The sequence below is a fragment of the Ambystoma mexicanum genome, chromosome 10, assembly GCF_040938575.1.
Source record: "Ambystoma mexicanum isolate Mex_15411 chromosome 10, UKY_AmexF1_1, whole genome shotgun sequence".
Classification (NCBI taxonomy): Eukaryota; Metazoa; Chordata; class Amphibia; order Caudata; family Ambystomatidae; genus Ambystoma; species Ambystoma mexicanum.
This window is the reverse complement of record NC_090932.1, coordinates 857679797-857707335: the sequence shown is the minus strand read 5'-3', so window position 1 is coordinate 857707335 and position 27539 is coordinate 857679797. Positions and strand designations below refer to the sequence as shown.

The following is a 27539-nucleotide window of genomic DNA, read 5'->3' as shown; positions in this document are numbered from 1 at the left end:
GAATACGGGCATTCATGCAGGCAGGCAGCCAGCCAATCAGGCACACAAGGTATTCAGGCCATTCACTTCTCTCCAGACACTCACAACAAGTTACGTGTATTGGGACAAGTAATGAGCCATTCAACGCTCCAAGCTGCATTCATACCGGTTTCGGGCAGGGCTGTCTCAGTCATTGTGTCAACCACCAGATACTAGACACCCACAACACAGAATGCATATTCGTCACACACTCTATTCACCCAGGTCCCACCCACAGGATGTACCCACAACATACAAAACTGGGAAGGCTCCAGCTAGTCTGGCCGGGCCTTCACAACAAAACCACATATGGCATTTACACCCAACAGCCAGTCAGGGGGAAGGGACAGAGTCAGGGCTTCCCAGGACTTTGGGAAAACAAGGTAATGGGTAATAAAAAGCAAGAGGCCACCGGGGCCATCTTGTTTTCCATCAGGAATCAACTGATCCCAATGGCAGGGCCGGGGTATCCCAAAATTGAGGATACTCCGCGCACCTGTCAAATTCAGCATGGAGCTGCCACCAGCCCATACCCTGCTCTGTGGGCCACCCACAGGTGCCCAAAAACATACACTAGGGGCACAGGGTTGTACCCCCACCCATGGGTGCCATAAGGGTATCCCACTGGTCCATTCACCAAACCAAAAGAGAGAGCTGCACCGCCAGGAGTACCACATGAACTCCTGCGCGGAAAACATGACAGAACACACGATAAAAAGCAGTAAAGGACAAGGATACGGAGGCCCTGTCCCTCCGATGCATTTCCAGCATCACAGGGGTCTTGCGATACATTTTAGAAAACATTTATAGAGGAGCAGCCCGCTACAGCGCTTGACACAGTTTCCGCTATTGAACACAGCGCACTAGCCATTGATGCTTTTTCCACCGACTCTCTAGCTGATGTTTCACAAAAGTTTGCGGGCCCTAATATATCCAGTTATCTGTCAACACACAATCCTAAAATACCCCAAGAACCAAACATATCAGGCGCCCACAAAAAAGTTATGACTAGCAACTAATGACTCAGTGCAAACCACCCCTATTGGAAAACAAAAAACTTGTCAAGAACAAGCCCACACAGCTTGCTGATCTGGGAGACAAAGTCAAATTAAAAACACAGCCAATGGCAAACCCATTGTTACAGACTGGCTAATTGTTAAAAGCAGAGGTGGATTTTCATTTCAACAGAAATCTAAAAATATGAGACAAAACTTAAAATTGGCCAGATCGAGCTCAGAGGTGTTGCCCCTTTCAAATCTTAAAAGTCCCAATTGGTTATATCTAGACGCGATTGGCCTAGCACGCCACAGTCACCAACACCCCAGACACATCAGTTTATTTGGAAAGGGTGCAAATTTATCAAAGTTATAAAACATTCTCGGTCATGGAGCATTTTGAATAGTTTAGATTTGTGAACTTGAACCAGTTGCCCTCCCTCAGTCATGGGCGAACAGTCATAACGGATGCTATGGAAACACTAGTGCGTCAGATATTGGAAACTGTTGGGCCCAATGATTTTGTTCAAAAAAGAATGAAGGCTGGCGGTTTAAACAGACAATTGTTTATAAGGCAATCCCCTTGTGATACTTTCTGCGTTTTGCAGTTTTTGGAGAATTTTCCCGAGTCTTCTGGAGAGTAAGAACGAGATTTTGTGTTTTGCACCGCTAAAAATTGCATTGCTAGTTGTCAGGCCATGCTCCGGCGGTGCTTAGAAACCTCTAATCAGAAATTCTGCACAGCCACATCATAAAATCGAAAGGCAGATGGTACATTTTGATCACAGGCACTTAGATTTCTGCCTGGTGTCTATTCTCATAGGTTTAATCGAACCATGGAGCATAACAGATGCCGATATACATGCGAAAGCTCTGCAAGTGCACACAAAGCTGGGGCTCCTGATGGACAACTCGGTAGGGTTTGGCCAGTTGAATCTCTTTGAGAAGTATTTTGAAAGCCCATCAAGATAATGCATTTAAACAATGGGTTGTGGCAGTATTTTCCACTAACAACTAAAACTGCCAGAAACACTTTGTATGTTTTACACCACAATGACCATTTCAATGGTATAATCCATCTAAAAGGTTTCCTTGGGGCTACACATCCGTCAGCACTGGCACCACATTTCAGAAAATAAACAGACAATTGTCAATACCACAGTTGTGTGTGTTTAAGAGAGGAGTTTCAAAAGCTTAAGAAAAAAACCTGCAAACTGTCACACGTTCGCATAGTCTCACAGCTGTCCAGACACACACATTCAGAAAGCAGCATTGGGGGCTGCAATGTGCGAACTGCACGTTGACTGTCCCACCTGTAAATGTCTTCCCGAAAGTCATAGCTGTACCGGAATAATCTGTAGGGTGTGCAAAGTTTCCATTGTTAACCCAGCTGAACACATGTGTTACATGACGGCCAGTAGACCTCAAAATAAAACTGAGAACCACATGGAGGCCCGTCAAGAGAATGTAACCCACCAACCACCTATATCTATGCCAGACATCTAGCAGGACACAGCTACTGGGAATTTACAGAAGACTCCCGTGTGGCTGCTTTTGTATGCACTTTTGTAACAATCAAATTCAGAGGCTACACCTTTCTAGCACATAATTAAAAATCCTATGGTGGGTACTTTGTGCTGCGCCAATTGGTTCAGGAAAAAATGTAAGTAAAACGTACTCACCCAGGGTGGCAAGCTTATGTCGATCTTTGTGGTAGCTCTACAGATATGCTTTATGGACTCCTTTAACTTTTTGCCCATGAAACTCGGCAAGCTTCCAAGAGCTTTTAGTTTTCCTGGATCAAAGTGCTTCTTTTCCCATCTTTTCCACACAGCTGCTAACCAAAACTGCATAGGACTAATTCCAACCACCAGACCAATGCGGCATTGAATACTGATGCCTTGCAAGAAAGACTAGTTTCTGGTATCGTACAAGGTGAATAAATACAGCATGTTTGACTTTCACCAAGAGGTAAGGGCCTACTGTCAAGAAGAAGCCAACATGGGATGGGATTTTCAAATGACTCGACATAAAACACAAAGGGTGGGATACAAGTGCTTTTATCACGGCTGTCCCGATTGTTACCCTGCCGGGGATTTTAAAACATTGACAGGCACTACTTATGACCAGTTATGTAGACGCACTGTGTAAAAAGACTTTCCTTGCAAGTCGGGGTGTTTGCGTCATCACTATCTGGGAACACGAGTGGCGCTCGATGGTGCAGAAGAATCCTGTTGTGTGCCGTTTTCTTAAAAAGATGAATCTGCCCGATGCTTTAAACCCCAGAGACGTGCTAAACGGTGGCCACACAAATGCTTTAAAGTTACACAACTTCAGAGGGTGAGCAAATTTTACCAGTCATTGTCCCTCTGTAAATAATGACGAGCCCTACCCTGTTGGACATCCCAAGATCATCTAACAATTTCGGTAATAGACAAATATTTCGGTCTAATCAGATGGGCAGCCTATTTACCCGGATGTCTTTACACCCGTATGACCCTATAGGAGACAGTAAACTAATGTTTCTGCTTTGCCGCACAGGCGCCGAGACATAACAGGCCCGTTGCAAGCACATGGATGAGGAGCAACGCCTGACCGGTACAATCAAGCTACAGGTGGCTCTAAAACAGGGCCATCACCTGGGGTGCATATACGAAATATGACATTTTAAAACAATAACCCTCAAAGGCGTCTGATTATGTTTGCATGTTCCTACAACAGAAACAGGAAGCAACTGGCTTTCCCGTCGGCTGTGTGGATGATGCCACTAAACTGGATTATATTGATTATTACAAATACCAGGGCATATGCTTGTGTATGGAACACATTGAGGACAACCCTGCTCGGCGGCTGTTGGCAAAATTATGCCTTAATTTGTGTGGGGTAAGTTTGCACAAAGTTATTTTGCCCAACACATCCATCATCACAGACCCCGATGTGCTTCATGCCCATCTAGATAATTCTTAGGACATGAGCAGCTGCGTGTTCATAGGTGATTAAACAGCTTGCCTGTGCTGGAGCTATGCTATGGAATATCCAACAACTTCAGATAACACAAACATATTTAGAGCAATGTTCACAACCGCTCACGACTACAAAACTGTTTGTTGTGATGGATCAACTACAAAAACGAGTTCTATATCACGATACCGATAGCATTGTCAGCCACCTTGGGGATGTCAACCTGTAAAAGGAAGAGAAAATATCGAGGCCGAGTACCATCAAAAGGAAATACACCAAACACGAGCTTATAAAGATCCACAGATCTTTATTACAACGGTGCAGTTTTCAAAGAACAAAACAGATCAGATAGCCATCTGGCCCTCAGTACATCACAGAGAATACCAGCCATTCAGTGTGAGAAGTGAGAGGTAATGGACATTCGTACATTTATACATTTTCAGTAATTATGTCCAGCCCCTCTCCAAGTTAATAATCCATGGTCTATAGTCGGTGCCGGGTTCACTTCTGGCCTGTATGACACTATACACACAGATTCCATTCAGTTTACATGTAAATAAGTCACAATGGCAACAGTGTATTCCAAGGTTTAGCAGTAAGCCTTAGCACATGTCCCTCACAATGCAGTTCAGCCAGTGTCCACGTTCGATATTTGTATTTCATTGTGTCGATGTATGTCCGTGGATCAGGCTCATTGGCACAGACAATCCTTAGACCACAAGTCAGACATGGGACAAGGTCTCTTTACTCAGCCTAAACATTCGGCCAACGGACAGTCTAAACATTAACTATAGTGCAAAGTTCGGGAAGGCTCGGTTACTAGTTGGAAACACAGTCCACCATTTTAGAACACAGAGTTGCATTTGAACAGAAATCAAAATGGCGGATGATCCCAAAACGGCGGCGAAGTCGATCCAAAATCGGCACATTTGAAACGCGGTTTTCTTCGCAGAGCGACTGGGTTTAGGCCAACATATATACACAGAAGGAGGCACGATATGTTTTCCCGTTTAACAAACCAACCCACTGGCAATTATCTAGGGAGATCTAACTTCCGAGTTAGCTCCTGAAGAATACATTGTGGAGTTTGTATACCCAGGTCCCAAAACTTACGCCTATTGCACATCTCTAGGAGCCGTCAGCATAAAAGTAAAAGGTAGAACGTTAAATGTTAACATCACAGCTACAATACATTTTGACAGTTTAAAAGAGCTGGTACAATCCTTTGTACAAAAAGATGCATGCAACATCCCACAGTCTATCAGTGTTACAAATGCAGGCATAGTGCACAATAAAAAACAGTGGGATATTAGCACTGTCACGCTACAAAAGATGCTCATTGTTGGGTTTGTAAAGAACGTTGATACCAGGCGGGTTGACGGACCCCTATGGCTATTAAATATTTTAAGGTTAATCTTTACCAGACCCTTCACTATTCCACAGCGCACCCAACATCTCAACGTCTCAATCATCTATGCCATATAACTGTCATGTCCTTCTAGCTGTTTTTCTGAGATATGCGTATTTCTTTTTGTATAGTGCAATCTGTGCCTTTTCTGCATTAAGCTGTTTGTGCATAACACTTTAAAATATATAAACAAATATTTTACCAACTCATAAAATGGTCCGACTATATCACGCGTTCCTCAGCAGGTGTTCATTTTTTATTATCTGTAAATAAGCGCAAATGCATACAAAAAGATCTACAGTCTTAATATTTGTAGGTTCGTTTGAGGTTCCATGCACATCGCTCTGCTCTACCAAACTGTCTTTGATATACTATATCTCCTCACTTGTGAACTATTTTCTCAATAATGCTTCCAACACACACATCGGACCCCACTTCTAAATTGCTTCATTTTCAAAAGAGGGTTATTCACATTTGTATAGCCCACAATGTTTTAGACACACAGCGTTCCGTCCATAGACCAGCCCTCAGCGGACTCAGAGCCTGTATCAAACATCATTTCTACAGCATGCAGCATATTTAACGTAGCGAATTAGCAGTGTAATCTCTTTCCAAACATTCGAGAGTATCCCATCGGGGTTCATCAATTTTGTGCCCTGAGCACCACCTCGGAGTGTTGTTTTAAACACATTTTCACAATAATGGCCGTAAAACCCTTGATGGCCAAAACATTGACCCAGGTCACAGGCGGTAGAACCGCATCATGTTTAAGGCTATCGGTTTCCATTAGCAAAATACAGGCCTTTCACAAGATATTTTCAGGATCCCCAGAGTTTCCAAGTTGGTTTGGCAAACACAGTAAATATGGATAGTCTCTGCTATAGTCTGGTTCTCCTCAGTGCCATCCACATTATCGGTTAGAGGCTTTAAACAAAACAAATGGGCATAGTTTTAACTATAGCTAGTGCTTATGCTCTATAAAATACACTTGCTCACATTAAAATACACTCACTGGATAGCAGGACGTCCGATAGCCGGGGCGCTTGACCCCCCCCTCCCATTTTTGTTGCTGGCACAATGGAGCTTAATCAGTCTCCAGTGCCATGGCTGCATCCGCCTGCAAAACCATAGATTCATATCCACCGTCGTCAGAACCCCACCCATCAGTTGCAGCTGGTTGCTTCAAAACCACATAATCGCCATGTCCGGTCACCATTTCCAGACTAGCAAGTGTTATGGGCACATGCTCCTTAATGTTTTGGACACAATCTCCAACAGACTCCCCCATAACCTTAACAGTAAGCGACGGTTTGCTGACAATAGAAAGTGTATACATGTTCTTGCAGAGCTCACCCGTCTCGCAATCCGCCAACAAGTAGTGGGCAATCTCCAGATAATCATTATGGATAAAGCAGTAAGGGGTATAACTATCCCCAGAACCTCCTGGGCTTCCTGGGGGTGTTTTCCCCTCATTGTAACTGTAGCTGTTCATAATCGCTGTTTCTCCGAAAAGCCCCTGGAAAGCTCAAAAAGCACAGTGTTTTCCAACCCGCCACAAAAGTTATTTATCCTGTTTGTAAATCCCACACCCGATGTCATCACATCCTTAAGATGGTCCATTCAATTACAATTGATAAACATTCTTGAAATTCTTAAACTACATCCAATTTATATAAAATGTATCAGAGGTCATGCCAAATACGCCCGAACTTTATATAAAAAATATAAAGTTTATATTAATATTATTCAAAGTCTTACCAAATGTATGTCACTTTATATGAAAAAAATCAAACATGTATAACTTTATATAAAATTAAGGTTCTTATCAAATGTACTCCAACTTTGGATCAAATCCGTTATAAAAACTTGTGATGTGGGCTACTACGCCTAAAAGTATTATGACATCAGCCACTCTGCCTAGCTTTATAAAACCCTGATCAAATATACGCCAACTTTATGTACAAGTAGAAGATTAACCCCTTATCTGCTATGGGTCTCCCCCCGCCCCCCTTGTGCCAAGGCCTTTTTTGGTGAGTTTGGTATGTCATCATTCAATTACTTATAACTTTTTAACTTTTTTGTTATACGAGATATCTCGGACAAATTTGGCTCCTTTTTTTCTCCGCACATGTAGGTGGTCGTAATGCCACAAAGAAATCCTAGTTTTCTGTAGGGGGTTGAGTCAAAATAACCAAAAAGGGAGAACATTTTGTGTTTTTTCAGAAAATGACAATAAAATGATGTACAAAGAAGCCTGTGGTTTTTTTCCTTGTAAGTGCTAGGAACAAATGGTTTGCTGTGCTGACTTCCACATTTTCCAGGCTTTCAAGAACAGATTGAGTGGAAACCAAAATGAAACATTTTGATATGGCTCCCAGCGGTTTTGGCAGGTAGGCGCTTTTGGCCTTTTTCCCATGCATGGACGGAATGGAAGTGAACGGTAGGAAAGCTGAATGCAAAGACAGAAAGGCATACATTTCTTTAAAATAGACAAAATTCCAAGTTTAGGAAGGTACGATTTGCGCAGGTCAGGCAACAACAATGTAGGGAAAAATTCCATAATTTGAAAAAAAAGGACAAAAAAAAAAAGAAATGAATCGGGAAAATGACAAAAAAAAATCAAAAATAAAAATGAAAAAATGTATGTGGTGGACATGGTTGGTTCATTAAGGCAATGGCTTCTGTGCATTTTTTTGAAAAACAATTTTCAACCAATACATTCCCCTGACTCTTCCAGTTAGGAAATCACAAATCTTTGGTAATATTACACAAAACAAGCAATACCACAAGCCAAAAACCGAGCCATGGTACACAGGAGTGTATGCTTACGGCCTAAAGCGACGTACATGTGTAAATAAGGAAAACAAATCTGGTGAGAAAGGGCAAGCATACATTTTTTGAAAGAGCACAGGAAGACCTTTTGAAGGGTAGGTGACTTGTGCAGGTTACAAAAGTGTATAGTGTCTAAAGCAGCGACTAAATGTAGGTCACATTTGGGAAATGAATGGGTTGTATGACCAAGGGCAGCAGCAAATGTGTCAAAACGTTATGAAAACCATGCACACAAGATATGTCACGCATTCCCGCTTTCTTACAGGTGTCCCGATGAAAATAGTACCTCAGATGTGTGGGTGCACCTATCCGAGTGGAAATCGAAAAGGCTAAACCAATGGTAACCTCCAAAGGGTTTGTGGAGACCACCTACAGATTTGGGCATAGGGTGTTGAAGCCACCAAGGAAAACCGGGAAGCCTGTGCATTTCCGAAATGAAGACACCTGTGTGAATCCAGAGGTCTGACTTGTGCGAATCGCCCCAAAATTTGGCGAAAGAAACACAATTTTCAGACATTTCCTGCCGGCCACCCACCCACCGAAATGCACCTCCAACAATATATGTCCTACCATCCTGCATTCCCACAGGTGTCTGGATGTTTGGGTGCACCTACCTGGGCACAAAGGGAAAAGGCTAACCCACTGGTGACCCCAAGCCTTTCGGCAGAGCAGATTTTGCTCATGTGGACAACCTACAGGTTTGGGCCTAGGGTGTTTAAACCACCAAGGAAACAGGGAACCTCATGCACTTCTGAAAAGAAGACACCCGTGGGCACCCCCCTTTCCACTAAAAACATCCATGGTGGTTTAGTGGCACCCCCGCACCCACCCAAAACAAGTTATAATTTTTTGTTTTTGACTTGCCCCTTTTCTAGGGGCAGATGGGCACATTGGTGTGCCCATCTGCCCCAGGGTGGGGAAAGCTTACTGCCCAAGGCTTGGTGGGACCTGCCCAAGGCTTGGTGGGACCTGCACAAGACTTCTGGTGGCCCTCTCCCCTACTCCAAATGGATTGGTGGCATCTCATGTAGCTCTCCCTGGGGGCAGATAGGGGCAGAACTCTACCCCCAGGGAGGGCTACATGAGGTGCCCCCCATCCACTCAGGGTAGGGGCAGAGGCCCACCCCCCTTTCATGATTAAAAATAAATCCTGTTGGTCTAGTGGCCTTGCCCCTCCTTTGTTTTGTTTGGGACTCCTTTCCTAGGGGCAGATTGGCCCAAACCTGCAGCCCCATGCTTGGGAGGGAGAGGGGGGCCTGCACCAACATTTTAGGTGGCCCTCTCCCCCCCACCCCCAAATGGATCTGGGGGCATCTCATGTAGCCCTCCCTGAGGGCAAATGCCCCTTCCTAGGGGCAGAAATCTGCCCCCAAGGAGGGCTACATGAGGTACCCCATCACAAAAAAAATCCTGGTTGTCTAGTGGCCCCCCACCCCAAAACCTTTTTTTTGCCCCCTTCCCTGGGGGCAGATGATCACCCATCGGCCCCCGGGGTATTGGCCCGATGCTTTGGGGGGATGGGGGGGGAGGGAAAGCAGCCCCTCCCCCCACTTCATAAACAGATCCCTGGTAGTCTAGTAGGCATTGCTGGGTGCGGATCGAGCAAGGCTTCAAAAAAGGTGTAGTTGGAAAGGGGAGAGTCTCCCTTTCCAACCCAGGGGGAGAAAGGTTGAGACTCGCCTTTCATTTTCACTGCAGCAGCCATTTTCAGCTGTCGCAGTGAAAATTACTTTCAGTTTCACGTCGGCGTGCATTATGCACGCCGACGTGAAACTGAAGGCAATCCAACCCCCGGACCATGAGGTGGAACCTCCTCCTCACATAGCCTGGAGGTTGGATTACAGTTTTGTGCAATCGCACAAAACTGAGTGCCAGAAAGGAGGAGCTATTTCGTCCTTGGCACTGCGTACGCAATGTCAAGGACGAGATAGCTTGTCCTTAGCACTAAAGAGGTTAAAATCAATACAATTAATATCAAATACTTTAAGGGGCTTATCAATAATATTTACAAACCCAATCCCACGTCATCAACACGTCACCACGACAAAACCCCAACATTTGCAGTCTCTCTCTTCACAACTCACTTCACCCTCACCATGCAGCAGCACACACGCACCTAGACATTTTTATATAAACGTTATATTCACTTTATATAAAATCTCCTCAACATCATATCAAACTACAAAAACACTTTATATCAAGAAATATACATTTGAGATATAATCTTTAATATTAAATTGATATTAAATGTATATTAAATTATATCAAATGGAAGGAGGGACTAAGGCCGGAAGCAGGGGGCGTTCCCACCTGTCAAAAATGTAACATTGCAAAAATGGGGGCCTCATTCTACTCACTGTTCTGTTAGGAGGGGACCACGGCACACAGGTGACAGTGCCACGAGATATGCTCAAGTGAAAGGACATTTCAGCATGCAATGTGCACTAAGCAAGTGATAAATACTATACCTGGATCAGGCAATGTGGTCTATTAAACCATGTTACATTCAGACCATGTAGTACAGAGTTAATTTTAGGGTACTCCAGTTTTGGCCGCAAAGAATATATGCACAATTAATGTAGAGTGAGTGGCCAAATGTGGAAACAGATATGAGAGTCACAGTTTTCTGCCAGCACAGTTTGTGCAGTGTGAAGCACACCAATTTTCATGTTGCATTTTCAGTAGTCCTGTGTAAAGGATTGATGTTTGGCTAGTTTTGGTGTTTCAGCCAACACCCTTCTGCATTCTTTTACAGCATTTGTAGTTTTATTTTGCCAGAATCAAACACAGTACTACACGTACTAGAACATATCTAATACGAGCCTAAACGCCTGCACTGTCCGAGCAGATCGCATGGCTCATCTTTAGATGCATTTAATATGTTATCAAGTTTTTACACAGACTTTTACTTTCTCAGCTGGTTTAGTTTGGGGCAGATGGAGGACAATGTTGCATCAGTCTTCTGATCACAGAAGGTGCACACAGCAGCTGCGCAGCTAGGGGAGGGTGTGTTTTTACTCCCTTTGTGCTAGTCCATGCCGGATAAAGTGTAAAGAGTGGTAAATGCCAGTATGCAGATCCCAATCAATGTGATCCAATGTTCTTTGAAAATCTCTCGTGTCCCTCAAATATTTGCCAGCTCTCTGAATTAATGGTTGCAAGATTCGGGCAACGTAGCATGCAAGAGGTTCAGGTAAAGTATTAGTAGCTGCAATAAAAGGCCCCCAGGAGGGTTTACTAAAAGATGCATGTATTTTTCAAAGAATGGTTTTAAAAAAATGGAGTTCAAGAATGCAGGTGTGTTAAATAACATTTGATCATAGAGAAAATAGACTATTCTTCCAATTCTGCCTGATCAAGATCAGTCTTAAATAAGATGCATCCTGTGCAGGATCCTTATCGATCTTCAGAAACGTAGAAGTATCATTAAGTTGTCGCATGCATTTTTGTATATACTGAGCATTATGTAGGGCTAAGTCCGACTTTCATGAGCAGGCTTGATTGTCCTCTTGTCCTGTGCTAATTAAGGGCACATTTCTCGATTGAAGCCATTGCTGTCCCCTTGAGTCAATTCCCAAAGGTTTGTTTGCACTTCAACAATGGCATGAAAATGTGGGGACTTCACAGATGCACACCGTCAGGTGTCATTTTTAACCGGGGGTGTAATCATGCAAATCTGGTCTCTGGGTGTGGTGGTTAAGGGAGGAGGGAGGCAGAAAAAGGGAAAGTCTGTGTGTGCATCCCAGGTTAACAAAGGGGATGCACACACACACACACACACACATTTGAGGCAAGTATGTCCTTTCATTTGCCTTTGTTCTGGACACGCACAAAAGAATATGCAATGCACAGAAGGATCATTTCAGACATTTGTCTGCAGCCAATGCCACTTCTGTCCCACACACATTTAACCTTTTATAAAGGGATAGAAATGCATTTTCTAGTAAATTTCTTATTTAGTATGTCAAGTTGTGCCAAATTGTTAATAAAGATGGCATCACAATTGGCCGCATATTCACTTTCAAAACTAATATTTCAATTCCACAGGTGGTAGTTGGTGGGCTTGGTGTACAGAGGAAGCCATGATACGGCTTATGTCCTTAAATGCTAGTTCACGCTGCAGGATCATCCCTGTCAGTAAGAGCTCAAAATGGTTGCCAGGACTGTTAAGTCTTGGGTCAGCCTCAAAAAACGACCGATGTGTAATCACTGAGGACCACGAGATGGGGACTGGAATAAAAAGCCATAAACAGAGGGCATAAAGAGCACTGTCCAAACAAACAACGTAGTAGATAAAGACTGTACATAAAGGTCCCATGCCACCGAGGAGCAAATAGTGATGCAAACCAACACAGTGAGCACTTCTTGAAAGCTGTGTGCAAGGAGCGAGCCGCTGAAGCATATGATTAAGAGTACAGCTTGGAAACTGGGCTGAAGGTTGAAACTGAAATTGCTCCTGGTAAACTGTAGGAACGAGCCCAGAAGCTCTGCGATACCGATGTGGAATATGTACAGGAACCGACATGTTGGAAGCAACATGCTATCCGGACAAGCTCTAACATGTTTGGGAAGCCTTTCTCAACCACACTTTGAATCATGAAGGGATAAGAGGTTGATGCAAAACCTCAAACTGCTAGTGAACCATGACAGTACAGACGCAGACGCAAGCCTCGGACAAACTGTGAACCCTAATAAAAGAATCTAGAGGTTGATGCCAAGTCGCCAAGACCTGCAACCAGCACATTAAGTTCTGGCTGCAAATAAAGAAATGAGGGGGTTGGGGGGGGAGGGAACTTGCCCCTGCTCTACCTTTTTCCTACTATAATGGCCTGCCGGATATAAATGTGCTCTTCCTCAAAGACAATTTACCCTTTGGGAATTCAGGGAACTAGAGGTGGGCGTCTCTGAAAGTTATGTAATTTTGAGATGTCAAATTCTTTGGGAAGGGAGCAGAAAGAGCATGGATCACAAGGTGAAAGCTCAGATTGAAGGCATTACCTAATTAACAATTACAGGGCCTCATTACGAGGTTGGCGGAATGGGTTTACCGGGCCAGTTATTAGCTCCCTCCCCATTCCCATTGAGCCCTATGGGGAATCGAATGGGGATGGGTTTTTTGAATGAGGAATTACCGGGTCCTCCAAGGTTGGAATGGCCAGGTAATTCCTCATTCAAGGAACTTGGACCCGGACCCGAGTTTGGAGGCAGCCATGCCCTTATTAAGAGCACGACTACCTGCAAACTCGTAATGAGGCCCACAGTGTCATATTAAGTAGGACCATCATCTAAATATAGACTGCTACTGACAGAGCATGAACAGTCTTTCATTGGAGGGTTAAAGCTGTAGAATTGGGAGAGGTATGCATTTACCCTTCAATTCGAAATTATGGAGGGGACAGAAATAAAAGAGGGCCCCCCAAAAGGTTGTAAAAATATGAAGAAAAACTGCACGTTCATTGCAAGGCAGCAAGTTATAGAATGTACTAGGCAGCGCACATTGTGTGCCCAAATATAAATTATATTAACTATAACCACACAATATTTTTGATGCCACTTCAGCAATTTACAAAATTTAGGTTGCAAGGTGTCACTAAAATTTAGAATGGAAAGGTTCATGCTTTGGATCTTCGAGCCTGACCAGACCCTTCTCCTGCACTGAATTGTGTGCCCCCCAATTCCCATACCAGCCGGACTTGGCAGACAAATGATCTGGTCTCAGACGCCTAAAACACTCCACCGACCAGACGTAGGCCCACGAGATCAACCTAAGCAACAGAATACCGAAATACTGATTTAATGGCTAGCAAGTGAGAGGAAAACTGTCTGTAGCAAGAGTGGGGACCCGTCGCTACACCCCCCTAAACAAAGGTTCACAAGGCATGAAATGGGACTACTAGCAAACAGCATAATTGAACAGGTTGAGGCCTCGGAAAGCTTGGGCCCCACCCTAACCCTAGAAGCTGGAGGATGAAGTTTCTCTGTGTCGACCTGCGCAGCCTAAACCTCAATGTAGTGGCTGACCACTAACCTTTGCCTATCACCGCCTGCCTGCTGTTGCAGCTGGGCAAGGCATTTCTTCTGCAAAACGAGACCCGGCTAGTGCATACCATCTGACAAAATGGCACCATTCCATCATCACTGCATTTGACCCCTGAAAGGACGGCCCAATAGAAGAATTTGGCTGCATGGTTTGACGTCTGTAAGGACATACCCAACATAGTGTACTTCAATGGTGACGGAACTAACCCATTTCCCAGTGGACCAGTTTGTTCGACGCCCATTTGTTCTTTTTCCACATTTCAATGCAAATTTAGGTTGGGTGTTGGGTTTAGGCGTGTAGAAAGCAGGGAGGATGCAGGTGGGGGGGGGGCTTTGTTTGCGGGAGGTGAGGGGGGGCTGCCCTGCATTCTTTGTGGTGATCTTTCGTAAAGAAAATAAAATGAAACAAATGGGCCTCGAGCCAATTGCTGCAGGAAACATCGTAGATCCATGGTGACATCAGTCTACAGCTCAATGCAAGAGGAACATGATGTGGAAAATGAAAAGGTGCTGCAAAAAAGACAAACAGTCTCACACTTTAGTAGAGTAACCAACCATGCTGACCGGGGCAAGGGGAGCGGCTTGAGTACGGCATATTGGACAAGGCCACTCAACCCAAGTGACAGATGCTGCATCTCCCGCTCCCAACGAACATATGCAACCCTGGATGTAGTTAGAGTACTAATGTATGCCATATTGATCTGAAAGAAACGGGAACACTCACACCCTTTTCTAGAAGGGGGCCTGTTCTTGTGGGGAAATCAAGAGGAACAGACTTTCTTCCAAAGAATAAACAGGAACAGTCAAATCAACCTTTGCAATCTCAGGACCCAATATATGAAGCCCTTCCTAGGGCTAGATGCCAGGGTTTAGGGATTAGGCACTAGTCTTCTGAAAAAGGACACTGGAGTGTGTTCCCTTGCCCATCCAAAGCCCTGAGTGACCCAACAGTGACAAAAGCCAACAGGGATGGATTTTAATTAAATTCCACCTGCAGCCTTATATCCAGCTACAACCCTCTTACGATGGGCAGCCCTGCACGGTCACATTGCCAGAAATTGCCATCATTTATTTAATGTATTTATTTTTACATTTATAGCAGCCCACAAACCCCCGAATTACCACAGGGTTCGGTGCGCGATACAAATAATAAACAAATACAAACCTAGGCGCTACTTACATGGTTACGGTACAGGTGCAGTAGCACCACAGACCACGTTTGTAGGACCGAGCATAGGAGTTACAGCATACGGGTAGATCGTGAGTGTGCATATATGTCCATTTATAACCAGCATATGACCCTGTCAGTGCCAATTTAAGATGGCTCTCTAACTTAAGGCCACATACAGTGCTGTTAAACAGTTTAACCATTTAAAAGCCTAGAAGTGGGCGCACGCACACAGCATTTGCTAAATGCTCCACTCCAAGTCCCAATGGAACTCAGTTGCCACTCGGAGCAGGAGGACAGCACAATTCTTGATGGGCGCCATCTCTTAAAATCAAGTTAACCATCGAAGGCACCACAAATGAAAATAAACGCCAGAATACATGCTCCATCCATCACTACACATGTTCCACAGGAGTACAGTACCCAAATGCACTCTGCCGTAAACATGAAACATGCTCTCGTCATACATAATGCACAGAGAACATGCATTCCCATATTTCAGTTCAGTGCTCCCCCAAAATGTACTGTGCCACACTAAAGTAAGAATACCAGGACCGCTATCACACTAGGAGAGAGCATGCCATAGGACTAGAGGTCCACTACCCCCCCCCACACCCCACTCAAAAAAGAAGAAAATAATTGACCCTAGTAATGAGTTTAGCTCTTCAGTGCTATCAGTCCTTCTCCAAAGTCCCCCAAACAACGCACCCCATTAGTTGAAGCTTGGAGGCGAGCGTGGGACTCAATAACTGGGCAAGAAAAGTTCCCGATTCCCTGCAGCAAAAGGAGCTGCAACTAACAAGCGAGCACTTCTTCCGCTCTTGCCACCCATGCTATTGCGATTCTTGGGTAGAGGAAACGCAAACCGAAACCTCCACAAACCGTGCACGGAAGCACCTGGTGACATGCACCCGCCTTTGGCACACCAGCGTCCTTTTCATGGGTTCATTTCTTCAGATGCATTTGGTCTGGAGGAGTTCCATCTCCAGCTGCATTCTACAGAAATGGGAGGAGCCGAGCCATCAAGCCCTTCCCGTGTCGGGCACATGCAGCCTCGTTTTCTCTTTTTAAATGCAGGAATACAAGCCAGACAATGACCAAGGAAACCAATGGCCTTACATGAGAGACCACGGGTGCTCTACTGATCTATTTGTGCAACCTCAAAACCCAGGCCCTCTCATGAATGTTCCTCACTGGGCCTCATTGTATATATGCAAGGGGATGTAATGTCATCTCAGTGAACCAGAGTTCCTGGAGCTGCCAGAATTCTGAAATGCGAAGAACCAAACTAAACACCTGGAATAAGCACTATATTAGACGGGAGCGGTTGTACTGTATCTTGCTTGCTAGTCTCTGGATTCAGGAATATTTGCTTTGCTGAACGGATGATCGTTTTGGGGCAGTGCACTTCTTTAGAACAAGGCAATGCAGGGCAGCACGGGTTCAATAGCCGGTCCAATGCTTAAATAATACACAGACACACATACAAAGTTAATAGACAGAACTCTTTTCCCAGGTTCCTTTAAAGGTTATTAGGGTTCATAGAGCTACACTCACCTGATACGTCTCGATGAGACCTCCGATTCAGGTTTTTGTAGTTTCTCACTTAATCATAGATGGGTGACAAGCACAGAATACACATACAAAAAAAAAACAAGACTGGAGGAGTGACATACACTTGACATGAGGCAACTTGAGATCTGAGCTTGGTGCAGCTAAACACTGCAAGGCATTCTGGAAGTTTGATCTGTATCTGGACCAATCTTAAATGGGGCCTCGCAATGATGCACAAGGCTACCAACTGGGAATAAAATAAACTAGCAAAAGTAAGGATGGCAGTAACTATGGACCATGTATCCCGTGTGAACTTCTGTGAAAGAGTCACTGGTCGACGAATTGATATTCAGTAATGTTCAAGATGTAGTTGGAACTTTCAAACCTGAACTCGAATTCAACTTCAGAGACACAGACATTAAGGGACAATTACAATAGAATGCAATATTTTTAGGTTCTCTTCAGAAATATTCACAAGGCAGCAGCTAAAAGTTAAGCGCCCTGATGAAGAGCTAGTGCTTGAAACACATATTGGTGATTTGTAAACATGAATTAACGTTAGTTTGTAAATCTGGGCGAACAGAGCCATGATCAAATAGGTTTTGATCATAATGGGACTCATTTTTGAGAAGAGGCTTTTTAATTCAATCTATAATAAGAACCCCACTGAGCCAGGGGCATAAGCTATCAATGTAGGAGCGCTGGTACCGGTGAGCCAGGAATTCTAATTTTGGTACAGGATATACCCTTGAATGTTGCTATTAAAAATGCAGTCAAGCTCAGACTTTTTAGCTCAGATTGCTTTTAGCTCACCTTGGATTGCCCTCTGGAAGTCCACGTCCTTCATTAGGTATTGTAAATGTACATCTACAAACACCAAGTTCATAAACGAGTGTGGGCTAAACAACTCACCTTGTGTTGCACATCGACCTAGGTTTTCAATGGTGGAAGTTTCCTGCACAAAGCAATACAGAAACCAAATTAATCACTCCACTGTAAAGCATTTTAAAAAGTGTGCATACAAAACTAACTTTGTAACCTAAAAAAAAAAAACACAAAACACTGACTTGTGCTTAGCTTTTAATTGGTGCAACTTCAAAGAAACAACAAGGACTGACAATGCCAACAGTTTGGGCTTTTGTGCAGATACGGGAAAGGTATTTGCCAGGCAATGCCGTTATGGTATTAACTGGCCTTTAATGGTAGCAGCTTGAAAATGGTGCACATGATAGCAGTGCCTGGCTAATACCTAACACAGATACACAAGCTGAAATCGTTAGCTTTGATGATGCGGTTTTTTAACAGGACTTCAGTGATGGCCATGCATACTGCTGATAAATTAAGTAGCTAAAGGCAGACCTGGTTAATCAATTTTTATTAAACCGGTAACAGATTTACATCACCAATTAAACCATTCGCTGTCAGAAGACTGCATTGAAAAAACACGGGCAGGCACTTTGAGTGCAAAGCTTGATTTTAAGACTTGATAGTTAGCTCAAAGAGATCCCCAGATGATGTGTTTTGGGCAGTGGGCGTCAGGAACTCTCTGGGAATAGCCATAAGGATTAGCAAGGCCATAGCAGTCAACTGGTAGGAAAATGGCCATCCAACGCATTATTTTGGTTTACAAGTGGCGATAAAGCACCACCTTAAAGCCAAAACTAAAAACGGCTTGCTACATTTTGAAATCGAAATAAGTGTACCCGTCTCTGTGCTGTCATCGATTGTTATCTTGCAGGGGATTAGGGCGAGTTAAGCAGCTGAAATGTAACTGCTAAAATCATCAAGTAACATTACCTGCTACATACAACAGAAACTGGTTTTCTACAAGTGCAGCATCTCACCCCCTTTGGTTTCAAACAAATGAAGGAAAATCATCGTGACCCGTTGTTTCAATTGAGCAATACACTTAGGACCAACCAACAAACAAAAAAAGAGGCTGTGGCCAGTCAACGTCTAAATTAAATAATAATCCCAGAGAGGGAGATATTCCAAAGGGGTCACACAATTAGCAGTAGCAACTTTTACATTTAACAAGTTTACCTTTTACAAAATGGTCAGAGTTGGCTTTCGTACAATTTGTTCGAATAGCTCCTCCACGCAGTGTGGTTTTTATACTTTTAGTTTTGCTTTCCTGTTGTAAATACAGGACTACACGACCAAGAACGGGAAAAGAGCTACAGGACTGGTACGATTCACACACCGGAAATGGGAGCATGCAAGCTCTACTATTCTTTTGTCAAATGGTACACCACTCCAGTAGCGCCACAATGAGCTGCAAAAAGAAAGTGTACCCTTTACAGAGGATCAGAAGGAACAGCAGAAATTCTTGAGGGATAAGCCTGCCATCAACAGATAGTCTCGCCACCATAAAAAGGTTACTGCACGGGGTAGCAAGACAGACTCGTGATAATGTAAGCTTGAGCCCCGGGAATCGAAGAACAGCCTGGGAAGCTATTATAGGAGGTGGAAGCCAGCAAAAAGGCTTCTGAAGGGAATGCAACTGCAACAGGATCACAAAACCAGAATAAAAACACCCAGAGTTGCTTTGGTCAGGAATCAAAGCTGTGTGAAGTCACCATGCTGCAAGGTGAGCAGGGCTGCGGGGGAGGTGGGGTACATCAGCTCTTGTTGAGACCTTTGCAGGAGCCTACATTATGGCATTGGCCACTGCATGTACCTAGTTCTGGTAAACTTTGGAAGTGTAGGATAAGTCCCCATTATTCTAGATGACAACTTTGGCGATACAGTTTCAGGCTGCGCCGTAGCCAGAATATCTGCACAAGTATGTTTTATGGAGATTTTTCAGTGTTTTTAGACCTTTGCTGAGGGCTTAGAAAATCCAACTTATACGGCTGGCCAGAGTTTAGCACCAAGTTAGACCGACTCAACTTGGTAATGAGACAGAGCAGCTAGACTTCACTCCAAGCAGGCGAGCGTGGTGGTCGGTCATAAGGGACAGTTTGTGAACTCGCAAGCACACAACCGTTTGTCCGCACAGTATACTTACTGAAAAAGGCACTCTTTAGTAGGAGGTAGAAGTAAACTGTAAAAGGTATGCATTTCTAAAGTACTTGTGAGGTTAGGTAAAATAGCGATAACAGCAAAGGGGGCCTACACAGAATCCTTCTAAAGTCAGAACAGCTGATTAAACAATACACCATTTACTTTACAGGACCTGCACGAGTGAAGTTCAGCAGTTTTTACACATAAATGCCCATACAATGGGGTGGCGGGAAGGAACTCTCCACACTCCTTTCTGAGGGGAGTGGGACAAGGGATTGACCAGACCACTACCCAATAGGTCAACAAGAGGGTGGATGACGACGGGTCCCACCAGCTCTGTCCACACAGCAGTACAGTAACTTGGCCTCAAGAAGACCCATGTGCATTCTCATACCAGGGGTCTCCAGTCCCCAGACTACACCATAAGGGAGTAGACCGACCCACAGTAGAGACAAATAGTGGTGCTGGGACCATTTTCCATCTGCTAAGGGGAATCTCCTGAATTTTTAAAATTTCAGGAGCTCAAGTAAATCTATGCTGCCATGAAAGTCACATCTGCCAAACAGTCTCACTTTCAGACCGTGCTAGGTTTTAAAAACTGATGTTGATAGGTTTGTAAGCAGATCGGCTGGGTAGACCTTGGGTCATAATTGCACTTACAAGCATCCATACTGGGGACACTGCATGTAAATGTTCTGCTGGTCCTCAGTAATTGGAATTCCAGACAGTGTTAGTGTACAGAGCACCAGACATAAAAGTAGACACAGGAGGAAATGTGCACATGCAGAAACTGAGTAACTTTCTCATGTAGGTTTCCTTCAATTTCTTTGTAATATAGTGCTTTCGTCTAAAGCGCTTTACATAGGACATATTTAGATATATTACCACCCAATCGAAATTGGTACTCATGTATCGACCTTGCGGATAAAAGGCAGAGTTGGCCTTGCTTGGATTTGAACCTGCGACCTGCAGATCAAACACTGATCACAGCAATGAGTGTTTAAGCCACTGAGTCATCTTGCCGGTAATTAGCCCCAAGGGAACTCCTTCACATTAAACCAAATATTACTGGCACACCTTCGTAATTATTATAGAGTGAGGGAATGTATGGTGTAGCATTACAAACAGCATGCTAAAACTAAATTCATTTTGGCTGCAATGAGGCTGCACTTTGTTTTTAAAAGAAACCTGTATTTCTTTACACATAGAGCCTTCATTACCACCCCTGAAATTGTCTAAATCTAAGATTGGTGCAGACAGTAAGTGATGGTCCTGTGGAGGTGCCCCTGCTGCCTAAAACATGTTTTAGGACTGTACCCTTTATATTCAAGTTCTGGCAAGAGGTGTGGAGATTTCTTAGTTAATCTTTATTGGCAATATCCATCTATCGTTTATGAATGTTGTCCTGGGCAGTCTTGCTGCCAAAGTTAACATTGTAGAGGCATCTGTCACGCTTTACAATCTTTTCATTGCACTTGCCCTAAAGCTAATCACCGCCAATTGGAAACACTTGTAAAATGTCTCCATTAAGGGATGGTGGAATAACATTTGCCATGTGCAGAGAATTGAACATTGTATGGCTACCTACTTCTATGCTATACCTAGGTACAATGCCAAGTGGGCACATTTCATTCGTTACAGGACCACTTTAATATGTCTACTCATGGTTCTTGACTGTATTTTTCACCTGCTACAGCTATAATTGAACCAATTTTCTCTTTATAAATCGGAAATCAGGTTTCTTAGTTTGTAAATCAATAATCCCAGGAATCACATTGGTGAGCATCCCCTTCCCTTCCCACTGTTTTTTGTTTGTCCCCCTGTCCGTTTCCCCAGTTTGTCTATTATTCAAGAATTAATCCCTACATGCAGAGTATGCAGTATAAGGATTGCCGCTAGTCATCACCATGGCATTAGTACTTTTTCTTATTGCTTTCATCCATATTATGAAAATGACTGTTCTTTTTGTCATCTGCACTGTTACTATAATACTGTTCTCACTCTCATAATCTCAATAAAGATCAAACTAAAAAAATAAAACGCACCCTGGTGGATTGGAAACACATTTCTGGTTGTCAAACCTTCCACACAAGTGCTAGGAGTCCGGAGTCCCTTCAAAGGAGTTATTGTTGGCGTGTCTACAAAAGAGGTTGATCTATAAGTCATAATGGCCTTTTTTGGAATTAAAACAGGAATCCATATGATGGTAAACAGACTTCAGCTGTTCATTGGCAACCTCATGAATATGGTGGCAGGGCTATCCCACATGTTAAAACTAGGGAGGGACAGTGCTAAAGTAAAGATACAATTATTTCTTTATTAAAAGATGTATAGTGATTCATGAAGGGATTACATTAAACAGCCAAAGGTGGATTTGCTGACATACTCTACCCCCTCCCCCAGACTCGATTTACCTAGAGGCAAAAGGAAGACCTGCTGCAGTCTTCTGCCTTTGAAGCTGTTCAATGACACATTGGTATAGTTACACTAAGGAAACCTATTGTACTAGTGTGGATTCTGACACCTCTCCCAGGAGCAGACGGTGGCTTTCTCAGGATGTACGGCTGGAAAAGGCAAAGAAGGCTGCGTGAGAAAAGGTCAATATTTGTAAAGAAGACCATTAAAACAGAGACCCTTTGTTCTAGAACATGCAGCGGTGAGGGGGTCTAGTGAAGTAAGAGGCTAGAAAGCTACAGAAAGACTTCTTCAGCCATTTTGGTTCTTACAGCACATCACTTTCTTCTCATCCCCCAAACCCTGGACTTTGTGCAAATCAAAGGCTCTGGGTGTGATCTCTGAGGAACCGACAATTCCATTACAGTGATTGTGAATGTTTTCTTCCATTTTCTCTGCACCAAGGTAACCGTTGTGGAGGTTGTATGGTGAAAACATTTTCTGGGTAAATGCACAAAGACACTCTTAAACTGATGGAGGATAAGTGAAGGGGGGACTAGACAGTGAAGAGAGATGCAGTTGTGGGGGTGAATGACATGTGAGGATTTAGTAAACAAGGAGGATAGAGAAGGATTGTAAAAAGAAGGCTCCGACAAAGGATTGAGAAAGACTGACAATGCAGAAGAAATAGGAACAAGGACAAAAACAAAGACTGTCTGGGACTGTCCAGCATGGTCTGTGGGGAGGTGCCAGAAGGATTGGAGTACCATGAGAATAATCTAATCACAGTGTGAAGGAGGCCGACCTAAAAGGGTCAGGCAGAACCCTTATTGAATGAATTCTCTAAAAGGAAGGAAACTGCCAGTTAGACTACTTTGCATGCTTACAGAAATCTGAAAAGACTCCACAACATAGCAATACTTTGGCAAAGCCAACTTTCAGTCAAAACGTAACATAAAAGCACAGAACACATGTCAGACAGCACTTCCAGAAAGGAGACGGTCAATTTAATGCCTGCCAGAAACCACAGCGACATACTTAGATACAGCCTGTTACACACTCGCATTGGATGTTAATCCTGTAGTACAGTGGCTCTGGGGACCAGGAATGCCCACCAATAAATGAGCTACCTGCAGGAGGTAGACCTGGGATTTGCCCGAGCTCCTGTTCGGGTCTCAATGCCTACTGTATTTTGTTCCAAATAAAAAAAAATGATACTGTGTCATTCAATTGTGCGGGGAAAAGGTCATTGCCTTACTGCTTAGCTCACCTTCTACTTAATTGCTTAACTGTGCAGCAATTTCCCTGGTAAATAAGTGAAGGTTGGAGAGTAGCCCGCTACCACCACCCATGCCCGAAACCCAGATTTCCCTTCTCTGCAGGATTACAGCTATGCGACAAAAATACGCACCCACGTACATGCTGGGCAGCACCTGTGCCCTGTGCAGACCGGTGGGAGGGACATAAAACTGCTCATTGTTCTCCAGAGGAATTGCTAACTGGTCCTAAAGCACTGCAGAGACAATGGCCCCACACATAGGAGCCATGCAACCAGCAGACAACTTCTATCCGACTTGAAATGGCTGATACGTCACATAAGCCTGTGGTCCCAAAAGCATTTATCGGGCACAATTATCAAAACCGCTAGGAACCATTGTTCTTAAACTTTAGTAAAATTAGGGAGAACATCTTGAAAATAACTTTCTGCAAATAAAAGAGAAAGCCAAGAATAGTCAATTAAAACTTATTATATCCAACTAGTCGGGGCTAGAGATCAGGGCTCAGCATTAGAGGACACAACAGGAGTCAGAAAGAAGAGGGATCTTTCTTCACTCTCGAGTTATCGTCCTATTTTTATTTCTCTGCCACCTTATCTTTCTAAAATATTGGAAGGGGTGGTACATTTCCTCCCATCTTGATCCCAACTCTCCTCTTCCGTTAGCCCAATCTGGATTATGACCATTTCATTCTACTGAAACGGCTCTTCTTTCCATCACAAATTTTCTTTTTTTCCACTAGACACTCTAAACTTTGCATATTACTTGTTCGTTCAGCTGCTTTCGACACCACAGACCACTGTATTCTTCCATCGATGCTTTTGTCTGTGGTTTTATCTGGCCCCGTCCTTTCCTTGTTCAAGTCATATTTGTCCAATCAATCTTATTCTGTTTCTTGAGGCAGCTCTATCTCACCCTGCTTTCTGCTTGCCTATGGGGTTCCTCAAGGCTCTGTCCTTGGTCCCCCTTCTTTTTGCTCTATGAACGTCTCCTTTATCTTCTATAATTTCATCAGTGGGAATCGCTTTGCACTTTTATGCAGATGACGTTATATTTCTTTTCCTTACTTCTCAGATTCTCTTCATGCGACAATTTTAACGTCTTCTTTCCCTTTAAGCTTGGGATGCATGCTTACTTTCTACACTAAAATGCTTCCAAAACTGAAATCATTTTCTTTCCTGTTTCTACCATCCCTCCTCCTATTCCTCCCCCCCCCTCTATTAAACTTTCCTCCCTCTTCTCTTTTTACTTCTGCAGCTTGCAATTTAGGAATCCTCTTCGACCCAATCACACTCCTTTTCCTTACACATTTCTAATATTGCACGCTCATGTCACTTTCAACCTTTTAACATATGCATAGTTTGCCCGTTTCTCACTTTTCATCCTTGTAAACTTCTCACTAAATTAGTTGGTTTCGCGTCTTGATCATTGTTCCCCGTCTTCTTTTTGGTCTTCCTGCTTCTTGTGTACCCTTCTGTGTTCTATTTTTAATTTTGCTATCCAAACGTTTGCCACTATTCCTCCTTCCTCTTCTAGATCTCGCTCTCTTGACTCTCTACACTGGTTAGCCCTTGATTCTCATGTAGAGTTTTAATTCCTGTGCGTCACTGTCAAATGTCTACATGGACAGGCCTCACTATATCGTTGTACGCTTGTCTCATTGTACATCCAATCTCGGTCCCTCCGATCTGAGTCAATTTTCTTTTAATCGTTCATAAGCCCCCCCAGCCCCCCAACCCCCGTACCCAATCCCGTTTTTTGTGCTTGGTCTTCTTGCCCCCAGACAGTGGAAGGCACAGCCCCTAGACATTAGATCCATATATTCTTATTCAATAATTTGTTCTCATCTTAAAAAAAAAAAATCACATACTTTTTACTAGGTTGTATGTTTTTTTTTTATTGTTCTTTTTGTTTTGCTACATTTTTTGTACCCCCCTTTATGGGCAGCGCATTGGCGAAAGGGTTTTTATAAACAAATAATGCAATGTACAAATACAAGCTAAGGAGCAGGTGCCAGGTAGTGCACCAGTTGACCCAGAGAGTTCTCTGGAATAGTCCAGACAAGAGTGAACACCGTCTCTGTTAGCGGCTTCAGGGGGTGGTGGGGGGGTACAGCAGGGTATGGAAACATACCAAGAAGCTTCACAGCTTGGCCAGGAGGGAGACCTTGCCATTGTGAGCAGGGAAGGGGAGGTAGGTGAGGGGGATATCATCTGGGCTTTTTAAAAGTTTGAGAAACACTAACGGCCCAGGAGGATGAACCCTAGAAGGTGACAATATCATGGCCTGATAAAATGAAGCACGGTTTAAAAAAAAAAATACTTGCTGGTGGGATGGGTAGAGAGTTTTAATGGATCAGAGTTGGGTGAATAGGGGAAGCTATGGCTAGAGGGTAAGAATAACAATGTCTAACAATTACACAAAATAAGGGGGGGGTTCTTACTTGTAGGAGATTCTCATGAAAGAAGCAGAGTTCTAGATCACAAGGATTGGATTGCAACAAAGCACGCAGGGTACTAGATCCCAGAGATTGTACCTAATCCATCCTGACACCAAACAAGTGTCCCATATTTCTAGTTGATACCAATAGTACCCATTGGTATTTCTCACACACATCCAGCCAAAATAAATGTCTTTACCCTTTATTTCTGATTCGTGTTTTCTTTAGACCCACTGAAACTCGGCCCCTCTCTCCAGAGTAGAAAATATGTGATGAGGATTGGAAATGGTGAAATACCAGTTGTATGGCAATTTCCAATAGAAATACTGTGGCCAAAGAGTATCCCAGCGCAGCAGATCTCCAGAGAGTCAGTCACGATGCCCTGCAAACAGTGAGAGAATGTCCGGGATAAATCCTACCCAAACATCAATGGGCAAGAGCGAGAACCAGAAGTCCCAATCAAACAACTCCCGATGTCTTGGGAGAAAACAGACAAACTCGAGAGAGTTTCCAAATGGGTGTGCAGATTTTTTAGCTGAGTCAGTCATTAATCCTGATTTGGAGGCATCAGTAATAAAATAAAAAATAAAAGAACGGGATCCCATAGAAAACTTGAGTCGTTTAAATAATTTGAAGCTCTATTTCGAGAGTATTTAAATACGTCTGTTGGCTGCCCCTCAGGTTTTGTACCTCAACCATATGTAGTCAAGGCTCCCTCACATGCCTTCAGGACAAGGATGCTACGTTTCAGACTAAACGGTCCTCACACCGTAGAGGTAGTCGGGCTGTGCTTAAGCCCCCCCCCCCCCCCGAATACAACCAGAACTGGTAGGCTGCATAATCTCGATCAGGTTCAGACTTTGCAAGACCTCATTTAAAAGTGTGTGGCGCTGCTACGTAGACGCGTGGTCTTTTTTGGTCGTTTTATCCTATCGCCCTCAGCTGTATTCTGAACCTGTGGAGACGCTTGTTGTTTACAAAGTATTTATCCCTACCTCTCGCTCTCATTGCATTTTTAAAAGACATTTTGGATTATGTGATATATCTGCACAAACTAAACTGATTACATTTGGGGGATGGATCAACGTACAGGTGGAGAAATCATTGTAAGGCTTTTGATGAACTAACCCTTGTGTTCCTTTTAGCAATGTTTTAATTTCTCATGTGCACCCAAAATATTCTGATTTATATGACTTTTTAAAATCAATAGGCTATGCATTTGTGACAGGTTTTAAAGTAAATCCAAAATACACAAATAAAATAACTCCACGTGAGCCAAGAAGAATCACCACTCCCAAGATAACACCAGCGAGACTGAAGGCAAGTCTCAAGGAGGCTATTGCAGTGTCACCACCATGAAAGGTCACACTAAAGAGATTGGCACCCTATGGCACACCTCGCAGGTCTCAAAACGATTCAAAGGAATGCCCCCTTATGAAACACGCCT

The 27539-nt window shown here is 43.6% G+C and overlaps 1 protein-coding gene across 10 annotated transcripts in view; it reads right to left on the bottom strand.

Moving 5' to 3' along the window:
* Positions 1 to 27539, bottom strand: part of GPR160 (G protein-coupled receptor 160) — a 606153-nt gene that overhangs the window by 492849 nt on the left and 85765 nt on the right. For 9 of the 10 annotated variants that reach the window (XR_011276091.1, XM_069618554.1, XM_069618555.1 and 6 more), the window contains exon 2: positions 17888 to 17930. The exons of the other annotated variant lie outside the window; for it this stretch is intronic. Coding sequence is in view for 2 of the 9 variants with exons in the window: in XM_069618554.1 (XP_069474655.1) it covers positions 17888 to 17901 (14 nt within the window). In the remaining 7 variants the exon portion in view is untranslated. The remainder of the gene's footprint in view (positions 1 to 17887; positions 17931 to 27539) is intronic. 10 annotated transcript variants of the gene reach the window in all.